The sequence below is a fragment of the Pongo abelii genome, chromosome 1 (assembly GCF_028885655.2).
Source record: "Pongo abelii isolate AG06213 chromosome 1, NHGRI_mPonAbe1-v2.0_pri, whole genome shotgun sequence".
Taxonomy (NCBI): Eukaryota; Metazoa; Chordata; class Mammalia; order Primates; family Hominidae; genus Pongo; species Pongo abelii.
Genome location: NC_071985.2, coordinates 195,578,213 through 195,598,433, shown reverse-complemented (window position 1 = coordinate 195,598,433; position 20,221 = coordinate 195,578,213). Strand labels below are relative to the sequence as shown.

General features: G+C 52.0%; 1 protein-coding gene, 1 long non-coding RNA gene and 1 pseudogene across 5 annotated transcripts in view; 2 read left to right on the top strand and 1 right to left on the bottom strand.

Annotated features, from left to right (window-relative positions):
- The window catches only part of INPP5B (inositol polyphosphate-5-phosphatase B), an 82,357-nt gene extending 66,952 nt beyond the window's left edge, over positions 1-15,405 (bottom strand). The window contains exons 1-7 of one of the 4 annotated variants that reach the window (XM_024235693.3): positions 15,305-15,405; positions 14,553-14,635; positions 14,089-14,183; positions 12,125-12,222; positions 11,969-11,998; positions 9,371-9,481; positions 484-864 (exon numbers count right to left, since the gene is read on the bottom strand). In XM_024235693.3, the coding sequence (XP_024091461.2) occupies positions 484-864; positions 9,371-9,481; positions 11,969-11,998; positions 12,125-12,222; positions 14,089-14,183; positions 14,553-14,609 (772 nt within the window). In that variant the 5' untranslated portion in view covers positions 14,610-14,635; positions 15,305-15,405. Of the gene's footprint in view, positions 1-483; positions 865-9,370; positions 9,482-11,968; positions 11,999-12,124; positions 12,223-14,088; positions 14,184-14,552; positions 14,636-15,081; positions 15,150-15,304 lie in introns of those variants that run through there. The other 3 variants (XM_024235694.3, XM_063719297.1, XM_024235695.3) reach the window with 3 other exon arrangements.
- On the top strand, positions 845-16,028 carry LOC129059252 (uncharacterized). Its single transcript, XR_008525022.1, has 4 exons — positions 845-1,082; positions 1,834-3,502; positions 13,985-14,064; positions 15,642-16,028. It is a non-coding gene; the product is annotated as an uncharacterized LOC129059252 (long non-coding RNA).
- A 1,093-nt stretch (positions 16,029-17,121) lies between these two features.
- On the top strand, positions 17,122-18,818 carry LOC129058002 (collagen alpha-2(I) chain-like; annotated as a pseudogene).
- The last annotated feature ends 1,403 nt before the right edge of the window (positions 18,819-20,221 follow it).

Genomic DNA, 20,221 nt, shown 5'->3' with positions numbered 1-20,221 from the left:
AAGACTCCAGCCCTGTACACTGCGCTATCATCACAGGGGCTGAGAACTGACAGAGCCCCAACACATACCATACCTCACCCAAAGGAAGACTCTATCGTAGGCAGGGCACCGCTCCCCCACCCGCCCCACGCGACAAACTCGGAAGGTCAGGATTGAAGAGCAAGCTCAGATGGAGAAACAGACCCAGAGAGGGGCAGCGAGTGGCCCGAGGTCACACAGCGAGTTCGGAACGGAGCTGTACTAAAACCCCAGCCTCCGGATTCCCGAGTGCCCCATTCCCACCCGCCTACCCTCGTCACGCACGCCTGAGAAGAACATCACAGAACTTCTGCCCCAGTGTCCCCGCCTCCAGAGAGCCACCAGGACTTTGGTCTTCGCCCCGAGCGTCCACTGGCCAAACCGCCGACCCTGCCCACCCGAGGGCCGGGCCCACCGCCGCCCCCGGCCCAGCTCCCCAGCCCAGCTTCCCGCCGCCCGCCAGACCTGCAGAGTTACGCTCCCGAGAGCCGGCGGCGGCAGACATTTCCCTGCCTGCTTCCTCAAGCGCCTCATCCCGCCGCCCGTCCCGCGCGCTCCGCCCCCAGACGAACCCGCCCCCGTGTGCCCGCTCCATCAATCGAAACCCTGTTTTCTCCATCGCTCCGCCCCAAAACAGAACGGAGCCCGCCCCCTGTGGCCGGGCCTCCTCCAATCGCCACCGTTCCTTCCGGGACGGATACCTGCCTCCGCCAATTGTCGCGTACCCTGGCCAGGTATCTAGGTCCGAGTTACAACCGCGCGGCGTTGGCATCTCCAGCTCCAGCTCTGCGCACTTATACCGAGACAGCCATAGGAATTCAGGATCCCGGGTCGCAGAATCGAAGCCTGTGCAGGAACAAATGGGGCAGACTGAGTCACGGGCTTGAAGAGCCGGCTCTGCATGATTGTATTATCCCGAGAGACTCCGGCCCTGTTTCTCTCGCGCACAGAAGGGTTCTGTGCGCACTGAGGTTCAAATGCAAGAATAATTGTGAACACAGAAGTACTATTCCAAGGCAGAGACCACCGCCATTCGTTGAACCTCATGGTAACTATGTGCCAAGGTCTGTGCCTCGTATAAATATTATTTTCCTACTCCTCGTAACACACCTTTTATGAGGGAGGAAACTATTATCCCAATTTTCTTTTCTTTTTCTTTTTTTTTTTTTTTTTGAGACGGAGTCTCGCTCTGTCGCCTAAGCTGGAGTGCAGTGGAGCGATCTCCGCTCACTGCAACCTCTGCCTCCCAGATTCAAGCGATTCTCCTGCCTCAGCCTCCCAAGTAGCTGGGACTACGAGCACGTACCACCATGCCTGGCTAATTTTTTGTATTTTTAGTAGAGACGGGGTTTCACCATATTAGCCAGGATGGTCGTGATCTCCTGACCTCATGATCCACCCGCCTCGGCCTCCCAAAGTGTTGGGATTACAGGCGTGAGCCACCACCCCCGGCCTATTATCCCAATTTTATATACAAGGCAACCAAGTTCAGAGAGGTTAAGTCTGAGGTCGCAGAGTGACTAGCAGAGTGGAGGATTCAAACAGATGCCAGAGGGTTGGGGGATTTCACCACCCATAACCTCCAGCAGCAGTTGGCAGCCCACTCCAGAGAAACACACGCTGTAAGTAAGCAGTGTGTTTACTATGAAATATATCAAGACAAGTCCTCTGTTTCTCCCTTAACCAGACTGCCACTCTCCTTCCTAGAAATTCTTGAGTCACCTCTGTCTTTGACTCCAACCCTCTGACTCAAACTATCTGACTCTGGAACAATTGCTCTTAACCCTTCTGCTATCCTGCCTGCTCTGTTTGTAGAGCTGCATGAACCTGACCGAACTGAATGGGATGTGCAAGGACGTGATATATGAGAAGACTTGAGTTCCAGTCCTGACTGTGGCACTGCCAGACACAGCTTTTAAGTTGACTTCAGCATTTACATACTATTAACCCATACTTGGCCTCGTCTGATCCTCAAAAAACTTGGCTTATTGAAGAAGGCAAGTTTATATTTCCATTGTATAAATAAAAAGCCAAGGTCTGAAAAAATAAAATACAGTAGGGCCAGGCGCATGCCTGTAATTCCAGCACTTTGGGAGGCTGAGGCGGGCAGATCACGAGGTCAGGAGATCGAGACCATCCTGGCTAACATGGTGAAACCCTGTCTCTACAAAAAATACAAAAAATTAGCTGACCATGGTGGCGTGCGCCTGTAGTCCCAGCTACTCGGGAGGCTGAGGCAGGAGAATCCCTCTAACCTGGGAGGTGGAGGTTTCAGTGAGCTGAGATCGCACCACAGCACTCCAACCTGGGTGAAAGAGTGAGAGTCCGTCTCAAGAAAAAAAGAAAATACAAAAATTAGCGGGGTGTGGTGGTGGGCATCTGTAATCCCAGCTACTCAGGAGGCTGAGGCAGGAGAATCACCTGAACCCGGGAGGTGGAGGTTGCAGTGAGCCAAGATTGCACCACCACACCCCAGCCTGGGTGACAGAGCTAGACTCTGTTTCAAAAAATAAATAAATAAATAAATAATAAATAAAATAAAATGTAGTGTTCACATTCACATTTAGGAAGTGACAGACCTGGGATCTGCACTGAAATCTCTGAACTCCGAGGGCTTTGGCATCAGAAACTGAAGTTTCAAACCTGGTCCCATTACTTCAATTTTATTTTTATTTTATTTATTTATTTAGAGACAAACTCTTGCTCTGTCGCCCAGGCTGGAATGCAGTAACGTGATCTCCACTTACTGCAACCTCCGCCTCCCGGGTTCAAATGATTCTCCTGCCTCAGACTCCTGAGTAGCTGGGATTACCGGCACACGGCACCACACCTGGCTAATTTTAGTAGTTTTAGTAGAGGCGAGGTTTCACCATGTTGGTCAGTCTGGTCTCGAACTCCTGACCTCATGATCTGCCCACCTCAACCTCTCAAAGTGCTGGGATTACAGGTGTGAGCCACCCCACCCGGCCCCTATTACTTCAATTGATGATTGATCTTGGGTAAGTTGCTTGCCTCCTCTATATCAATTTGCTCGTCTGTAAAACAGGATATCTACTTAGTATTGTTCAGAAGACTAAACGGAGAAATACAGTTGTTGTGCATTGTCTCGGTATCTAGAAAAATGTCTGGCACACAGTAGGTGCTCAATTAATGTTAGCTAACTGTGATCTCTTGTTAGCCGATGTTTCTCTAATAGTAGATTCTTAGCCAAGACACTTCCACTCTCTGGCCTTTTGTGCTGTACAACATTATCCATCAAGGACTAGGTGGAAAAAACCTAGTTCCTTTTGCCTCTCGTGCCTCTAGTAAAATGAAAGAGTTGGGCTGGTGGATATCTAAGAGGCTGTCAATACTGAGAGTCCCTTCTCAGCCAGGTCTCTCCCTGAGGAAATCCCCATCATGACAAGCACTCAGAGAAGTTGGTTGCTACAGAGTTTCTCTGCTGGTTACCCCAGGTGTGGTGTGGACCCCAGAAGGATGACAGGTAAGGGGACTGCATGACACACACCCAATCCTAAAAGAAAGAAGTCATCCTTGACTCCTGTCTTTCATTCTCATAGCTACCAACCTCTGCTCCTGCAGTCAACAAATATTTATTAAGTGCCTGCTATATGACAGGCAGTGTTCTTTTCTTTTTAAGTTGGAGTCTCGGCCGGGCGCAGTGGCTCACGCCTGTAATCCCAACACTTTGGGAGGCCGAAGCGGGCGGATCACGAGGTCAGGAGATCGAGACCATCCTGGCTAACACGACGAAACCCCGTCTCTACTAAAAAAATACAAAAAATTAGCCGGGCGTGGTGGCGGGCGCCTGTAGTCCCAGCTACTCAGGAGGCTGAGGCAGGAGAATGGTGTGAACCCAGGAGGCGGAGCTTGCAGTGAGCCGAGATCGTGCCACTGCACTCCAGTCTGGGCGAAAGAGCAAGACTCCATCTCAAAAAAAAAAAAAAAAAGATGGAGTCTGGCTCTGTTGCCCAGGCTGGAGTGCAGTGGCACAATCTTGGCTCACTGCAACCTCTGCCTCCCGCGTTCAAGCGATTCTCCTGCCTCAGCCTCCTGAGTAGCTGGGACTACAGGCACGTGCCACCACACCTGGCTAATTTTTTTTTGTATTTTTAGTAGAGATGGGGTTTCACCATATTGGTCAGGCTGGTCTTGAACTCCTGACCTCGTGATCCGCCCGCCTTGGCCTCCCAAAGTGCTGGGATTACAGGCGTGAACCACCGTGCAGGCTGGCACTGTTCTTATCTCTGCGGATGAAGTTGTGAACGTGACCCAAACTCACTGCCCCCATGGTGCCTTCGTTCTCATCAGTTTGACCTCTGTATCTTGCAGGTCCATCCCTCCTTCCCCATGCCCATCACCAGGGCTCTCACAGGTCCCAGCCTCATTTTCCATTCTTTAGCCATTCCGATACATTCCTATCTCCCTGTTCTAGGTTCTCTTTTTCTATACCAGTTGCCGGAGGAACTTTTCTAACTTGCAAATCTTGCCTTATCACTCTCCAGCTTAAAATTCCCAGCACTTTGGAAGGCCAAGGCGGGCGGATCATGAGGTCAGGAGATCCAGACCATTCTGGCTAACACAGTGAAACCCAGTCTCTATTAAAAATACAAAAAATTAGCCGGGCGTGGTGGTGGGCGCCTGAGTCCCAGCTACTCGGGAGGTTGAGGCAGGAGAATGGCATGAACCTGGGAGGTGGAGCTTGCAGTGAGCCGAGATCACGCCACTGCACTCCAGCCTGGGTGACAGAGTGAGACTCCGTATCAAAAAATAAATAAACAAATAAAATTCCTTAATGGTTCCCCATAAGCTATAGGGCAAAGTCCAAGCTCTTTGTTGGGTAGCTAAGACCCTTCATGAGATGCTCTCTGCTGACCTCTCCTGGCTCAGCTCTCTCCATACCCTCCTCTTCCCCCAAGTTCAGTCCCCACCAAAGGTCCTGCCCTTCCCTCCAACTGCCAAGCCCTTTTCCTCCTTGTTGCCTGCCTGGGGAAAAACTCTTCTTCATCCTACTAGCCTAAGCTTAAATATCACCTCTGGCTGAGTGCGGTGGTTCACGCCTGTAATCCCCGCACTTTGGGAGTCCGGGGCGGGCGGATCACCGGAGGTCAGGAGTTCGAGGCCATCCTGGGCAACATGGTAAAACCCTGTCTCTACTATAAACACAAAAATTAGCAGGGCATGTTGGCAGGTGCCTGTAGTCCCAGCTACTCAGGAGGCTGAGGCAAGAGAATCGCTTGAACCCGGGAGGCGGAGGTTGTAGTGAGCCGAGATCATGCCACTGCACTCCAGCCAGGGAGTCTCAAAAAAAAATTCACCTCCTACATGAAGCCTTCCTGGGCTGTTTATAGGGGAGAGGGTGCCATGAGCTAAGGAAGCACTAGAGCAAAACACGCAAGAGCTCAGGCTCTGCAGTAGAACTTTTTTTTTTCTTTTTGAGAGACGGAGTCTCGGTCTGTCACTATATGTTGGCCAGTCTGGTCTCGAACCCCTAACCTCAAGTGATCCACCCATCTAGGCCTCCCAAAGTGCTGGGATTACAGACATGAGCCACCGTGCCTGGCCTGGAGTAGAACTATATAATCTTGCCAATCCTGGCTCTATCATTTGCCAGCTAGGTACTCAGGCAATGCTCTTATCCTCTGTGAGCCTCAGTTTCCTCATCTATGAAATGGGCACACCAATAATACTTCCCTTGTAAGATCGTGGTAAAGAGTATATGAGGCCAGGCTGGGCGCGATGGCTCACACCTGTATTCCCAGCACTTTGGGAGGCCGAAGTGGGCAGATCACAAGGTCAGGAGTTCGAGACCAGCCTGAACAACGTGGTGAAACCCCGTCTCTATTAAAAATACAAAAATTAACCAGGCATGGTGGCGTGCACCTGTAATCCCAGCTACTCAGGAGGCTGAGGCAGAACAGTCACTTGAATCCAAGAGGCAGAGGTTGCAGTGAGCCAAGATGGCGCCACTGCATTCCAGCCTGGGCGACAAAGCGAGACTCCATCTCGCAAAAAAAAAAAAAGTAAATGAGAGGCTGGGCAAGGTGGCTCACGCCTGTAATCCCAGCACTTTTGGAAGCTGAGATGGGCAGGTCACCTGAGGTCAGGAGTTCGAGACTAGCCTGGCCAACGTGGTGAAACCCTGTCTCTACTAAAAATATAAAAATTGGCTAGGCACAGTGGCTCACCCCTGTAATCCCAGCACTTTGGGAGGCCAAAGTGGGCGGATCACCTGAGGTCAGAAGTTTGAGACCAGCCTGCCCAACATGGTAAAACCTGTCTCTACCAAAAAATACAAAAATTAGCAAGGCGTGGTGGCATGCGCCTGTAGTCCCAGCTACTTGGGAGGCTGAGGCAGGAGAATCGCTTGAACGCAGGAGGCGGAAGTTGCAGTAAGCTGAGATTGGTCCACTGCACTCCAGCCTGGGCGACAGAGCCAGACTTTGTCTCAAAAAATAAAATAAAATAAATATAAAAATACAAAAATTAGCCAGGCATAGTGGCAGGTGCCTGTAATCCTAGCTACTTGGGAGGCTGAAGCAGGAGAATTGCTTGAACCCTGGAGGCTGAGGTTGCAGTAAGCCAAGACCGTGCTGTTGCACTCCAGCCCAGATGGGCAACAAGAGTGAAACTTGGTCTCAAAAAAAAAAAAAAAAAAAAAAAAAGCCGGACATGGTGGCTCATGCCTGTAATCCCAGCACGTTGGGAGGCTGCTGAGGTGGGTGGATCACGAGGTCAGGAGTTCAAGACCAGCATGGTCAACATGGTGAAACCTTGTCTCTACTAAAGATACAAAAAATTAGCTGGGGGTGGTGGCACGCGCCTGTACCAGCTACTCGGGAGGCTGAGGCAGGAGAATCACTTGAACCCGGGAGATGGAGGTTGCAGTGAGCCGAGATCACGCCATTGCACTCTAGCCTGGGCAACAGGGCGAGACTCTGTCTCAAAAATAAATAAATAAATAAATAAATAAATAAATAAATAAATAAAATTAACATTAAATTAAAAAAAAATTTTAAAAAGGAGTAACTGAGATAATGTGTGAAAAGTTCTTGGAATAGTGCCTAACGCATGCCAAATCAACAATGAATGTGAGCTACGAGTCTTCTTGTAGAGGGGAAAAACATTTTCTGAGTTCCTGCTATGTGGTAGGCACGTTTACATGTGTTATCTCATTTAATTGTCACAACCCATGAATAAGGTATTCATTACATACAGAAGCCTACAAAAACTAAAGTTCAGACAGGTGAAGTAGCTTGCCCAAAGTTGCACAGCTAGGTACTGGCAGAGATGGGTATCAAACTCAAGGGGCTGTATAGCTTCAAAGCCCAGGCTCTTTAGTGTTATTTCTATTATTATACCTCCTACTACTGTTAATAATCATAAAATATGTTATCCTTATTATTTTAAGATTTAGAGATAAATTTCCCCCTGCTTAATAAATTTTAAACCTCTTGGCCGGGTGCAGTGGCTTACACCTGTAACCCCAGCACTTTGGGAGGCCAAGGTGGGTGGATCACCTTAGGCCGGGAGTTCGAGACCACACTGACCAACGTGGTGAAACCCCGTCTCTACTAAAAATACAAAAAATTATGCAGGGCGTGGTGGCCCATGCCTGTAATCCCAGCACTTTGGGAGGCCGAGGCGGGCGGATCACCTGAGGTCAGGAGTTCAAGACCAGCCTGGCCAACATGATGAAACCGTGTCTCTACCAAAAATCAAAAAATTAGCTGGGCATGGTGGCGGGCGCCAGTAATCCCAGCTACTCAGGAGGCTGAAGCAGGAGAATTGCTTGAACCCAGGAGGCGGAGGTTGCAGTAAGCCAAGGTTGACTGCACTGCAGCCTGGGCGACAAGAGTGAAACTCCGTCTCAAAAAAAAAAATTAGCTAGGCATGGTGGTGGGCGCCTGTAATCCCAGCTATTCAGGAGGCTGAGGCAGGAGAATTGCTTGAACCCGGGAGGTGGACATTGCAGTGAGCCGAGATCACGCCACTGCACTCCAGCCTGGGCAACAAGAGCAAAACTCCGTCTCAAAAAAATAAATAAAATAAATAAACCTCTTAACCAGGCATTCAAGGCTCTATAATCATGTTTCTACTTCTTTTTGTTATTTATTTATTTTTTTTGAGATGGAGTCTCGCTCTGTCCCTAGGCTGGAGTGCAGTGGCGCAATCTCGGCTCACTGCAAGCTCCGCCTCCCGGGTTTATGCCATTCTCCAGCCTCAGCCTCCCAAGTAGCTGGGACTACAGGCACCCGCCACCATGCCTGGCTAATTTTTTGTATTTTTAGTAGAGACGGGGTTTCACTGTATTAGCTAGGATGGTCTCGATTTCCTGACCTCGTGATCCACCTGCCTCGGCCTCCCAAAGTGCTGGGATTACACACGTGAGCCACTGTGCCCGGACTGTTATTTTATTTTTTAGAGCCAGGGGTCTCGCTCTGTCGCCCATGCTTCGGTGCAGTGGCGCAATCATAGCTCAGTGTAGCCTTGAACTCCTGGGCTCCAGTGATCCTTCTGCCGTAGCCTCCCAAGTAGTTGGGATTACAAGCAAGCTACTAAGCCTAGCTGTTTCTTCTGCTTCCTTTTCCCTTATCCCCTAGTTTGAATTCAAGGGCAGTCCCCTTCCTGGCACAGCAAGCAAAATAAAGTGAAGCCCCTGGAGGCTCAGGCTCCACAGCAAGACCACAGAGAAGACCAGCCCTCTCCCCTTGCCACAAAGACAAGAGATAGCTTGAAAGAAGACAGCTAAAAGTGCTGGGTAAACATTTAAGCCCCAGCACCTGTTGGCTTGAATTTGCATGTTCTATGACTAATCATCTGCTCTGTACACAAACTCTCCTTTACCTGCCGGGCTAATGTCTCATTCTAAACAAATTTTGTCCTGAAGGCCACTAACATTTCACTGCTAGCCCAAAGCTAGACCATTTTCTCAGTGGCAGTGAGTGACAGCAGGGTTCAAGGGCAGGAGAGCCAATATGACAGATGGTTCTAGCTGTGAGTTCTAGCTGTGGGTGGCAGAGAGAGGGAAGTTGGGCTGCTTGAAGCTGCTTCGTCTGCCAACTTGTAAGAGATTCTGCATCACAGTCACAACCTATCCTGTGCAACCCTGCCCAGAGCCAGGAGAACAAAGGGGCCCTGCTGTAGTTAACACTCAACTCCAGAAACTGTAAACACAAAAGCAAACACCATGGTTGGCTGGCAGCCTGGGGGCACTATGGCTTTACACCAGCAGCTTCGAAAGGACACAGAAACCGTGGGGTAGGAGTCCAAAGGGTGGAGAGTCAACTGGAGTGGGTAGGTGAATACCCAGCCACCCACCCACCCCCAGGGAACCTGGGGTCTTACCTACCTGGACAGGCCCTGGCAACTTCGTGGAGGAACATCCTGGTTTGTGAACCAAAGGGCAGCTGGAATACGAGGCTAAGTTCTGCTGTGTCCAGCTGGACGGTCACATCTGAGCCTGCACAAAGGAGGCAGGAAATGGACCCTTGGCCGCCAGGAGCTAAGTGCTTGATGCAGCCTAAGCCTCAGAATGGAGAATCAGCAACCCAGACTCCCAAAGCCCCTTCAGCCCTTAAGCAACTTATTTGGGACGGCTGCTGGGACAACAAGGAAACCCTCTGTACCCTGAGTTCCAAATTAACATCATCCCCTCTTTATACAGGAGGCAGACGAAGGCTCTGAAAAGTCAGTAAGCCTCAACTGCAGTACTAGATGGACCTGGGAGAGAACAGGTTCTCTGGATGTGTAGTCTGTTCCCCTCTTAATGAAATGAAAAGCACATAGAGGCAGACAAGAGGGGATGTCCATGGGTCAGTCTACCTGACTATGCCAGGTAGTGTGATAGGCACAGGGAATACCATGGTGAAGAGAATACGCGTGGGCCTGTCTCAGGGAGCTAGACTGTAGAAGGCTTCCCTATTCATAGCATATACCCAATACCGGGCACATGGTGAGCACTCAAACCATGTGCTGAACTAACAGACAAACAGAAGCAACCTAGCAGAGCGATTAAGAGTGTGGGCTTGGCCAGGCATAGTGACCCATGCCTGTAATCCCAGCACTTTGGGAGGCTAGGGCAGGAGGATTACTTAAAGCCAGGAGTTTGAGACCAGCTTGGAAAACACAGTGAGACACCGCCCCCCGCCACCCAATCTCTATAAAAAATTAGCCAGATGTGGAGTCCCAGCTACTTGGGAGGCTGAGGTGGGAGGATCGCTTGAGCCCAGGAGGTTGAGGCTGAAGTGAGCCATATTTGTGCCACTGCACTCCAGCCCAAGTGACACAGCAAGATCCTGTCTCAAAAAATAAAATAAAATAAAATAGTGTGGGCTCTAGAATCTGAATTCTCTGAGTTTGAATCTTGGTTCCACCCCTTACTAAACTATTTATCTGGGCCTCAGTTACCTTGTCCATAAAATGGAGATGCAAACAGTGATAACCTCATAGACCTGTGAGAAAAGCCTGATTTAGGCTGGGTGCGGTGGCTCACGCCTGTAATCCCAGCACTTTGGGAGGCTGAGGCAGGCGGATCACAAGGTCAGGAGATCGAGACCATCCTGGCCAACACGGTGAAAACCCGTCTCTACTAAAAAAAATACAAAAAATTAGCCGGGCATGGTGGCAGGCGCCTGTAGTCCCAGCTACTTGGGAGGCTGAGGCAGGAGAATGGCGTGAACCCGGGAGGCGGAGCTTGCAGTGAGCCAAGATCACACCACTGCACTCCAGCCTGGGTGACAGAGCGAGACTCTGTCTCAAAAAAAAAAAAGAGAAAAGCGTGATTTGGTGTATGTAAAACTTCTAGCACAATGCTGGCATGGGATAATCATTGACTCATTATTTGCTTCTATTATTATTGTTGTATAGCAAAGAAGACAGGCATTAAATATGTCAATATAAAGAATTACATCACTGATTGAGAGAGGCTGGCAAAAATAAGAAAAAAGCAAGCCAGGCGTGGTGGCTCACGCCTATAATCCCAGCACTTTGGGAGGCCGAGGCAGGTGGATCACCTGAGGTCAGGAGTTCAAGACCAGCCTGGCCAACATGGCAAAACCCTGCCTCTACAGAAAATACAAAAATTAGCTGGGCATGGTGGCGGACGCCTGTAATCCCAGATACTTGGGAGGCAGAGGCAGGGGAATCACTTGAACCTGGGAGGCAGAGGTTGCAGCGAGTCAAGATCATGCCACTGCACTCCAGCCTGGGTGACAGAGTGAGATTCTGTGAAGAAAGAGAGAGAGAGGGAGGGAGGGAGGGACAGACACATGTATCCCTGGGATACAAAACAATTTCAGGGTTTTTTTTGGGTTTTTTGTTTGTTTTTTGAGATGGAGTTTCACTCTTGTTGCCCAGGCTGGAGTGCAATGGTGCAATCTTGGCTCACTGCAACCTCCGCCTCCCAGGTTCAAGCAATTCTCCTGCCTCAGCCTCTCGAGTAGCTGGGATTACAGGCATGCACCACCACGCCTGGCTAATTTTGTATTTTTAGTAGAGACGGGGTTTCTCCATGTTGGTCAGGCTAGTCTTGAACTCCTGACCTCATGATCTCGGCCTCCCAAAGTGCTGGGATTACAGGGGTGAGCCACCGCCCTGGCCTAATTTCAGGGGTTTAACAAAGGCTGCCTGGGAAGAGAAATGCATGAATGGAAGCCCTGAAGGCTGAGTAGGAGTTGGCTAAGTGAAGAGATGTGAAGCTTGCAGGAGGAGGGGACAGCGTGTGCAGGGGCTCCGGGGTGAGAACGTGTGATATCGGGGGAGACGGAAACAGCAGCAAGGAGGAGTGATGGGAGATGAGCCCACGGAGATGCGCTGTGCCAGATCCTACAGGGTCTTACTTGCTGCAATAAGTTTACCAGGGGGTGCTCTTACTTTACACCATTTTTCTCTCTCTGAAAATCAGGCACCCCCTGCCCCGAGTGGGACCCAGACCAAGAGGACCACTCACCAATGATGTAGAATTCACCATCTGGGGACACTGTGGGGAGGGAAATGAGAATGCCCTTAGCATTTGAGCTTACTCCCTCTTGCCCCCCCATCAAGGACAAAGATGACCTGGGGGGCCCATAGGAGAGGATTCATACCACCCAGCCCCCTGTGGCACCTTCTTCCAGCGTAAAATCCCGCGAGACCGGCACTATCTGGTCCAGAGAGACATCGTCCCCGGTAATGGCCATCCTCCGGTGCGTATAGAGGAAGAGACTAAGGGCAGGAAGCAGAGGTGAGGATGGGGGCCCGCTGGCTGTCCCTCAGCCCTATCTTGGAGGCCTCGGGGTGCTCACATTCCCTCGTTGGTCCCTGACACTGTGCTGGTGGTACCCTGGCTAGGCACATTCCTCATGCCATCTCTGTCTGTGGTGCCCATCAGAGACTGCAGTTTTATGGATGAGGTCATCAAACCAGAACTTTTCTCATCTGCAGGAGCCCCTGATTGTTAGTAAAACACAAACACATGTTTGATCTAACCATGGTGCATTCTAGCACTGTGTGCGACAGGAACAGTGCAACCTTAGCTACCCATTTCTCTCACTGAACCTGTTTCCCATCTGTAAAACTGGGGTGATGGATCAGAAAATGTCTAAGGCCCCCTACCTCCCAGCTCCTAGACCCTAAGTCACCAGCTATGAGAACTTTGACAGCTATTACTCTCTCTCTCTGCTTCTGTGTGGTATGTGGGTATTACTGGACAACATTTATCGAGCACTTTCTTTTTTTTATTTATTATATTTTTAAAATTATTTGAAGTGGAGATAGGGGTCTCATTATATTGCCCAGGCTGGTATTGAACTCCTGAGCTCAAGCAATCCTCCCAGCTCAGACTCCCAAAGTGTTGGGATTACAGGTGTGAGCCACTGCACCCAGCCTTATTGAGCACTTTCTACGCACCCCATGGTGTTAGTTTTTTTTTCTTTTTTGTTTTTTTATAGAGACAGGGTCTTGCTGTGTTGCCCAGGCTGTAGTACAATCATAGTTCACAGTAATCTCAAACTCCTCAGCTCATGTGATCCTCCCACCTCAGCCTCCCGAGTAGCTGAGACTACAGACATGCACCACCACGCCCAGCTAATTTTCTTTTTTTTTGTAGAGATGGAGCTGGGGGGCAGGGGTTTGGGGGCGGGGGGGGGGGTCTCACTATGTTGCCCAAGCTGGTCTCGAACTCCTAGGCTCAAGCAATCTTCCTGCCTCAGCCTCCCAAAGTGTTGGAATTACAAGCATGAGCCACTGCACCTGGCCTAACTCACTTTACTCTTTAATATGGACAAATCGAGGAGTAAAACAACTTGCTCAAGATCATGTGTTTCCACCAGGTGCGGTGGCTCATGCCTAAAATTCCAACACTTTGGGAGGCAGAGGTGGGAGAATGACCTGAGGCCAGGAGTTCCAGTGTGCAGCTATGAGTGCACCACTGCACTCCAGCCTGGGTGACAGAAAGAGACCCCATCTCTAAAAAAAAAGATCATGTGAGTCTGGGCACGCTGGCTCATGCCTGTAATCCTAGCACTTTGGGAGGCCAAGGCAGGTGGATAACTTGAGGTCAGGACTTCAAGACCAGCCTGGCCAACGTGGTGAAACCCTGTCTCTACTAAAAATACAGAAATGAGCCAGGCATGGTGGCGGGCACCTCTGTAATACCAGCTCCTCAAGAGGCTGAGGCACGAGAATTGCTTGAACCTGGGACGCAGAGGTTGCAGTGAGCCAAGATCACGCCACTGCACTCCAGCCTGGGCAAAGACCAAGACTCTGTCTCAAAACAAACAATAGATCATGTGGCTTGTTAGTAACAAAGCCTGGGTTTGAACCCAGGCATTTGGACCACGAGGCTCAAGATCTGGACTAGTATGTTAAACTATCTCTTCTCAAGAAACTTCCTCCTTAGATCTTGAGGATTATGAGTTAGTACCTGTGCAGGGTTTAGAATATAGTGTTCAAAAAATATTAACTGTCATTGTGATAATTATTCTAGGAGACTCAGACCCTGCCCTGGAGGGACGGTTGAAGTTCAGCTGGAGGGTGCAGTGATGAACAACCCCATGGCTCAGACAGGTGGGGACCAAGCCCCTCACTCACGCGTGTTCCTGGCCGCCGTGCTCCAGGCGGTAGCGCACGAGACCCAGGAGGCGGCTCTGCCGGCTGTCCCCCTCACACAGCACACCTTGCACCGCCTGCGGCTCAGAGTCAAGGGAAGACAACCCAGAGGCGAGGCCTCTCCCCACCCAGGCTGTCCCACCTTCCCTCTGTTCCCCTGCCCCCCCCCGATTCACTGTGTGGCCTTGGGTAAGTCACTCTCTAAGCCTTCCTTATCTATGAAATGATGATAATAATCCCCAACTTCATAGGGAGTTAGGAGGATAACTGCATATTTAAAGCATCTGGCAGAGAGTCCAGGACTCAGTAAGTACTTAGTAAATACTGATGTCCTTCTCCCCTGACGGTTCAGAGGGGCAGGAGAGGGGATAGACACCTCGACACCTTCCATTCCTCTTCCCAAGGCCAGGGCAGGCTCAGGGCTGCAGTTAGCACAGGAAGGATATGATGACGCAGTATTCCCCCTCAGCCAGCGTCTCCTGGATTGCCACAGACTGGTCCATGCTGGCCTCTGCTGAGCGCACACACCCTGTGGGAGGAGAGATGGGAGCCCCCGCTTTGGTCAACAAGTTACGCATGGGGTGATGGAGCTGCCTCAGAGGGGTGGGGGGCAGGAGAGAGGGGCCTTTGCAGAGGGAGATGGTACTGGGGAGGCCTGATCCTCCTCCTCCGACTCTTTGTCCTCCCTAGAATAGGCCTTTCAGTTTTTAGGGATAGGGGTCCAGTCCCTTTGCCCCGCTGGGATCTACAGTTTGCTATACTGCCTTTGTCTGGGAGGGCATCCAGTTGCTTTTGAGTGTGGTCTATCCTTGTTGGAAGTGGGGTATGTGGACTGGAGAAGGGGACCTGGTCCCTTTACTCCTAGGACAGGGCTCTTCCTCTCTTTTGATTTTGAGGACAGTTTTTGTTCTGCTAGCGCCTTTCTGGGAGGTGTCAGTGGTGTGTCCGTGTGGGGTTCAGGGAACATCCCCTTACTGTCATTCAGGAGGGTCCCATTCCTCTTTCCTTGGAGACAGGAAGTGTCCCATTGCTGCTTGCCCTTCACCCCCGCCCCAGCAGGCCCATTGCATCAGCTGCAGGCCGGGGGTGGGGGGGTTGGGGGTGTCCCAGCCCTCAGCTTGCCCACTCCCTCCTGCCCAGCCCTGCCCTGGCTTTCCTGCTGTGCTCTCACCCACAGCTCCCTGACATTGTCACCTACCTCCTGAGCTGTCACCACAGGGCGCACTGGACTCCGCTGCCCCAGGTTCCGGGACGGTGACTACATTTCCCAACAGCCCCTGCGCCACACGGTGGTCAGTCAGCCTGCAAGTCCCAGCATGCCCGAGTCAATCGTGGGGTGGGGAGTCTCTCCATCCGCATTAACCCTTTAGGTCCTGGGGTACACTGGGCTCCCTATACCAGGAAGGTTTTCTAATGATAGCCCTCACTCCCATCCCCAGCCCTCTAGGTCATGGGGCCAGAGCTTCCCACCCAGAAGGAAGATGGTCACATTTTATCTTAGGGAAAAACATAATGCATTTTTATTTTTTCCTTAGTTCCATCTTCAGCTCTTCTCACTCCAGGGTAGACAACCCGGACCTCTACTGAAACTCTTCCCCTAAAATAACTACCCTCTCCTGGTTTAATGGAGGGAGAACCAGACCATGAAGAACCATTATGTCCATTTTCCAGGTGGAGAAACTGAGCCTTGGATAGGGTAAGCAGTTTGACATTAAGTCCTGCAGCTAGCAGGTGGCAACACTGGGACTCCACTGAAAGTCTGACTGCAACTCCTGGGCCATTTATACCGCCACACACTGCCCTATTTCCTCCCTCAGCCCCACCCAGCCCTCCTGCCACACAGGGCTGTTTGAGGCTACTGGGTGTGAACGCACTTTATAAAGAGTATCACACTGTTCCTGTCCGGCAACGTCCTTCCCCTGATCCGCCTGGCTGTGTGACCTTGGCCAAGACCTTTCTTCCCTTGGGACTCAATTTCCCCATCTAAGATAAGGAGGTTACCCCAGATGGACAAAAAGATCCAGCACCCCGGCACTTTGGAAGGCCAAGGAGGGAGGATCGCTTGAGGCCAGGAGTTTGAGACTCCATCTCTAAAAAAAATGTTTAAAAATTTAGCCGGGTATGGTGGTGCATGCCTGTAGTCCCAGCTACTTGGGAGGCTGAGGTGGGAGGATTGCTTGAGCCCAGGAGTTCAAGGCTGCAGTGAGCTGTGATTGCTCACCCAGCTCAGATAAGGAATGCTAGGATCATTTTCACTTGGCCTATTGGCCATTTAATTAAGCTGTAAGCTCCCGTTGGACAGGACTATGCCTTTTCATCAACACACCAGCAGTTTCTGGCACACAGTTATCTATGCAGTTAGTGAATTACTTTCTGATCTATTTTATTTTATTATTTTTATTTTTATTTTCACACACAGCGTGAATTTATTTACTTAAAAATATGTGTAATTTCACCCCTGAAAGAAGAAATGGGGGGAGAAAGAAAAAACATACTAATAAGTGGAGAGGAAAAGGTCTGGAAGGATTAATATCAGACTAATGGCAGAGGTTACCTCTCAGATTGGGAGGATGGGAGTTGAAGGGAACTCTATCCTTTTTTTTTTTTTTTTTTTTTTTAAGTATTTATTGATCATTCTTGGGTGTTTCTCGGAGAGGGGGATGTGGCAGGGTCATAGGATAATAGTGGAGAGAAGGTCAGCAGATAAACACGTGAACAAAGGTCTCTGGTTTTCCTAGGCAGAGGTCCCTGCGGCCTTCCACAGTGTTTGTGTCCCTGAGTACTTGAGATTAGGCAGTGGTGATGACTCTTAAGGAGCATGCTGCCTTCAAGCATCTGTTTAACAAAGCACATCTTGCACCGCCCTTAATCTATTTAACCCTGAGTTGACACAGCACATGTTTCAGAGATCATGGGGTTGGGGGTAAGGTTATAGATTAACAGCGTCCCAAGGTAGAATTTTTCCACAGTGCAGAACAAAATGGAGTCTCTTATGTCTACTTCTTTCTACACAGACACAGTAACAATCTGATCTCTCTTTCTTTTCCCCACGTTTCCCCCTTTTCTTTTAGACAAAACCGCCATCATTATCATGGCCCATTCTCGATGGTCGCTGTCTCTTCGGAGCTGTTGGGTACACCTCCCAGACAGGGCGGCCGGGCAGAGGCGCTCCTCACTTCCCAGACGGGGCGGCCGGGCAGAGGCGCTCCTCACTTCCCAGACGGGGTGGCCGGGCAGAGGCGCTCCTCACTTCCCAGACGATGGGCGGCTGGGCAGAGGCGCTCCTCACTTCCCAGACGATGGGCGGCCGGGCAGAGGCGCTCCTCACTTCCCAGACGTGGCGGCCGGGCAGTGACGCTCCTCACCTCCCAGACGGGGCAGCTGGGCAGTGATGCTCCTCACCTGCCAGACGGGGCGGCCAAGCAGAGGCGCTCACTTCCTAGACGGGGTGGCCGGGCAGAGGCGCTCCTCACCTCCCAGATGAAGGGCAGCCGGGCAGAGGCGCTCCTCGCCTCCCAGACGGGGTGGCCGGGCAGAGGTACCCCTCACTTCCCAGACGGGGCGGCTGGGCAGAGGCGCTCCTCGCTTCCCAGACGAAGGGCGGCCGGGCAGAGGCTCTCCTCGCTTCCCAGAGGGGGCTGCCGGGCAGAGGCGCTCCTCACTTCCCAGACAGGGCGGCCGGACAGAGGCGCTCCTCACTTCCTAGACCGGGTGGCGGCCGGGCAGAGGCGCTCCTCACTTCCCAGACGATGGGCGGCCGGGCAGAGACACTCCTCACTTCCCAGACGGGGTGGCCGGGCAGAGGCGCTCCCCACTTCCCAGACGGGGCGGCCGGGCAGAGGTGCTTCCCGCTTCCCAGACGGGGCGGCCGGGCAGAGACGCTGCTCCCCGCTTCCCAGACGGGGCGGCTGCCGGGCAGATGCGCTCCTCACTTCCTAGATGGGGTGGCGGTTGGGCAGAGGTGCTCCTCACATCCCAGACGATGGGCGGACGGGCAGAGGCGCTCCTCACTTCCCAGACGGGGCGGCCGGGCAGAGGCGCTCCTCACATCCCAGATGATGGGCGGCCGGGCAGAGACGCTCCTCACTTCCTATACAGGGTGGCAGCCGGGCAGAGGCACTCCTCACTTCGCAGATGGGGCAGCCGGGCAGAGGGGCTCCTCACATCCCAGATGATGGGCGGCCAGGCAGAGATGCTCCTTACTTCCTAGACGGGGTGGCGGCTGGGCAGAGGCTGTAATCTTAGCACTTTGGGAGGCCAAGGCAGGCGGCTGGGAGGTGGAGGTTGTAGCGAGCCGAGATCACTCCACTGCACTCCAGCCCAGGCAACATTGAGCATTGAGTGAGAGAGACTCCGTCTGCAGTCCCAGCACCTCGGGAGGCCGAGGCGAGCAGATCAGTCGAGGTCAGGGGCTGGAGACCAGCCCGGTCAACATGGCGAAACCCCCAGTCAGGCGTGGCGGTGCGCGCCTGCTATCCCAGGCACTCGGCAGGCCGAGGCAGGAGAATCACTGGAGCCTGGGGCAGGGAGGTTGCAGCAAGTTGAGATCACGGCAGTACAGTCCAGGCTCGGCAACAGAGGGAATCCGGAGAGGGAGAGGGAATCCGGAGAGGGAGAGGGAGAGGGAATCCGGAGAGGGAGCCTGATCTATTTTAATAAATACACCTTCTCTCAAGCTTTGGCCCAAACTGAAGGAATGGGCCTTCAGTGCTGGGGAGGGGGTGACTGTTGTGACTTGTGAACAGTTTCCCTTCCTCTTTCCTCAAGTGAAGTGGCCGTCCTAATGACCAGTTCAACTTTGCATATGTAAACCCCTTCCAGAAACAGTCATTGCCTTCTTCTCAATCCATTCCTTTTCCTGGAAACATCCACAGCACAAATGGAGCTCAAGTTTATTTGAATCCAGTGTCAAAGTCATGTGGAGGATGAGGGGAAAGGGGATTGACTCAGACCCTTAGGATCAAGGGGTGGGGTCACTGCAGGGAAGCAGAGGAACCCCAATTCCAGCCCTGCTCTTAGTGTCAAAGCCTGGGGAGGAGGGTCAGGAAAGTAGATGGGGCTGTGTGCTTTTTATGATGAAGAAACTGTCCCTGCAGGATTTTGGGGTCCTCCCACTGGGTGGGGGTCAGGCAGGAGGTTTTCTGTTTTTCCAGACAAACCCAATCCTCTCCCTGAGATTAGGGCTGAGGGCCTGCCCCCTTGGGGGGTTCCATGGTCAGGCCTAGGCCCTAGAAGGGGAGAAGTGAGGAGCCTTAAGCCCAGAGCTGTGGGCTTGATAAAGGCCTTTTACTAAAGATGCAACTACAGGAATCAGAGCTGGAGGGGGACCTGAAGGCTTGTAGATCCTACAGGGTCTTCTTGACTGCTGCTCCCAGATTCTGCTGGGCCCAGCTAGGGGAGCAGGAACAGGAGCAGGGCAGAGTGGAGGAGCAGTAGCATAGCCACAGCCAGGGCCCAGTGCAGGGGGTTTCTGGTGGCCCCAGGAGCTGCCTGGTTGAAATGAAGTTTCCCATCCAGCTGGAGGCAGCTGCCTGAGGTTGAGGCTTGACAGCACTCCTGGTAGCAGGGTGGGGCCACAGCCCCGTGACACTGGGAGGTCCCTGCTTCACAGGCCTGGCTGCAACCTGCAATGTAACCTGAGCTGGAGCATTTCAGCTGCAAGAAGAGGTGGGACCATTCATCTTCCCCCTGCCCGTCTTCCCCACTCAAAGGCAGAAAAGTGTTAAGTAGGTCATGGGTTGAGCTCAACCTCCTTGGACCCCTAGCTTCCTGCCCACAAGATCAGTGAGTGAACATACAGGGTGGTCAGAAACAAAGGGGCACATCGTGGAGGTATGGAAAATTCCAGTTGCTGCCTTTGGTGTTGGCATCATGCAGAGCTGAGGGGGTCAAGCTTGCTAGACCCCAGGGCTGCTCCCAGCAGGTCTAGCTCCAGCCAGATTCTGCTGCTGAGCTACCCACTCCAGCTAGAAGGAGAAAGCCAGGCAGCTCTGAGGGAGGAGAGCTCCCTAATCCTTGGAGCATCTCAGGGCTCACCTCACAGAAGTCCAAGCCCTCAGGGCACATGGCCACAGCTTTCTGCCCTTTGAAACAGTTACCACCTTGGCAGGAGAAA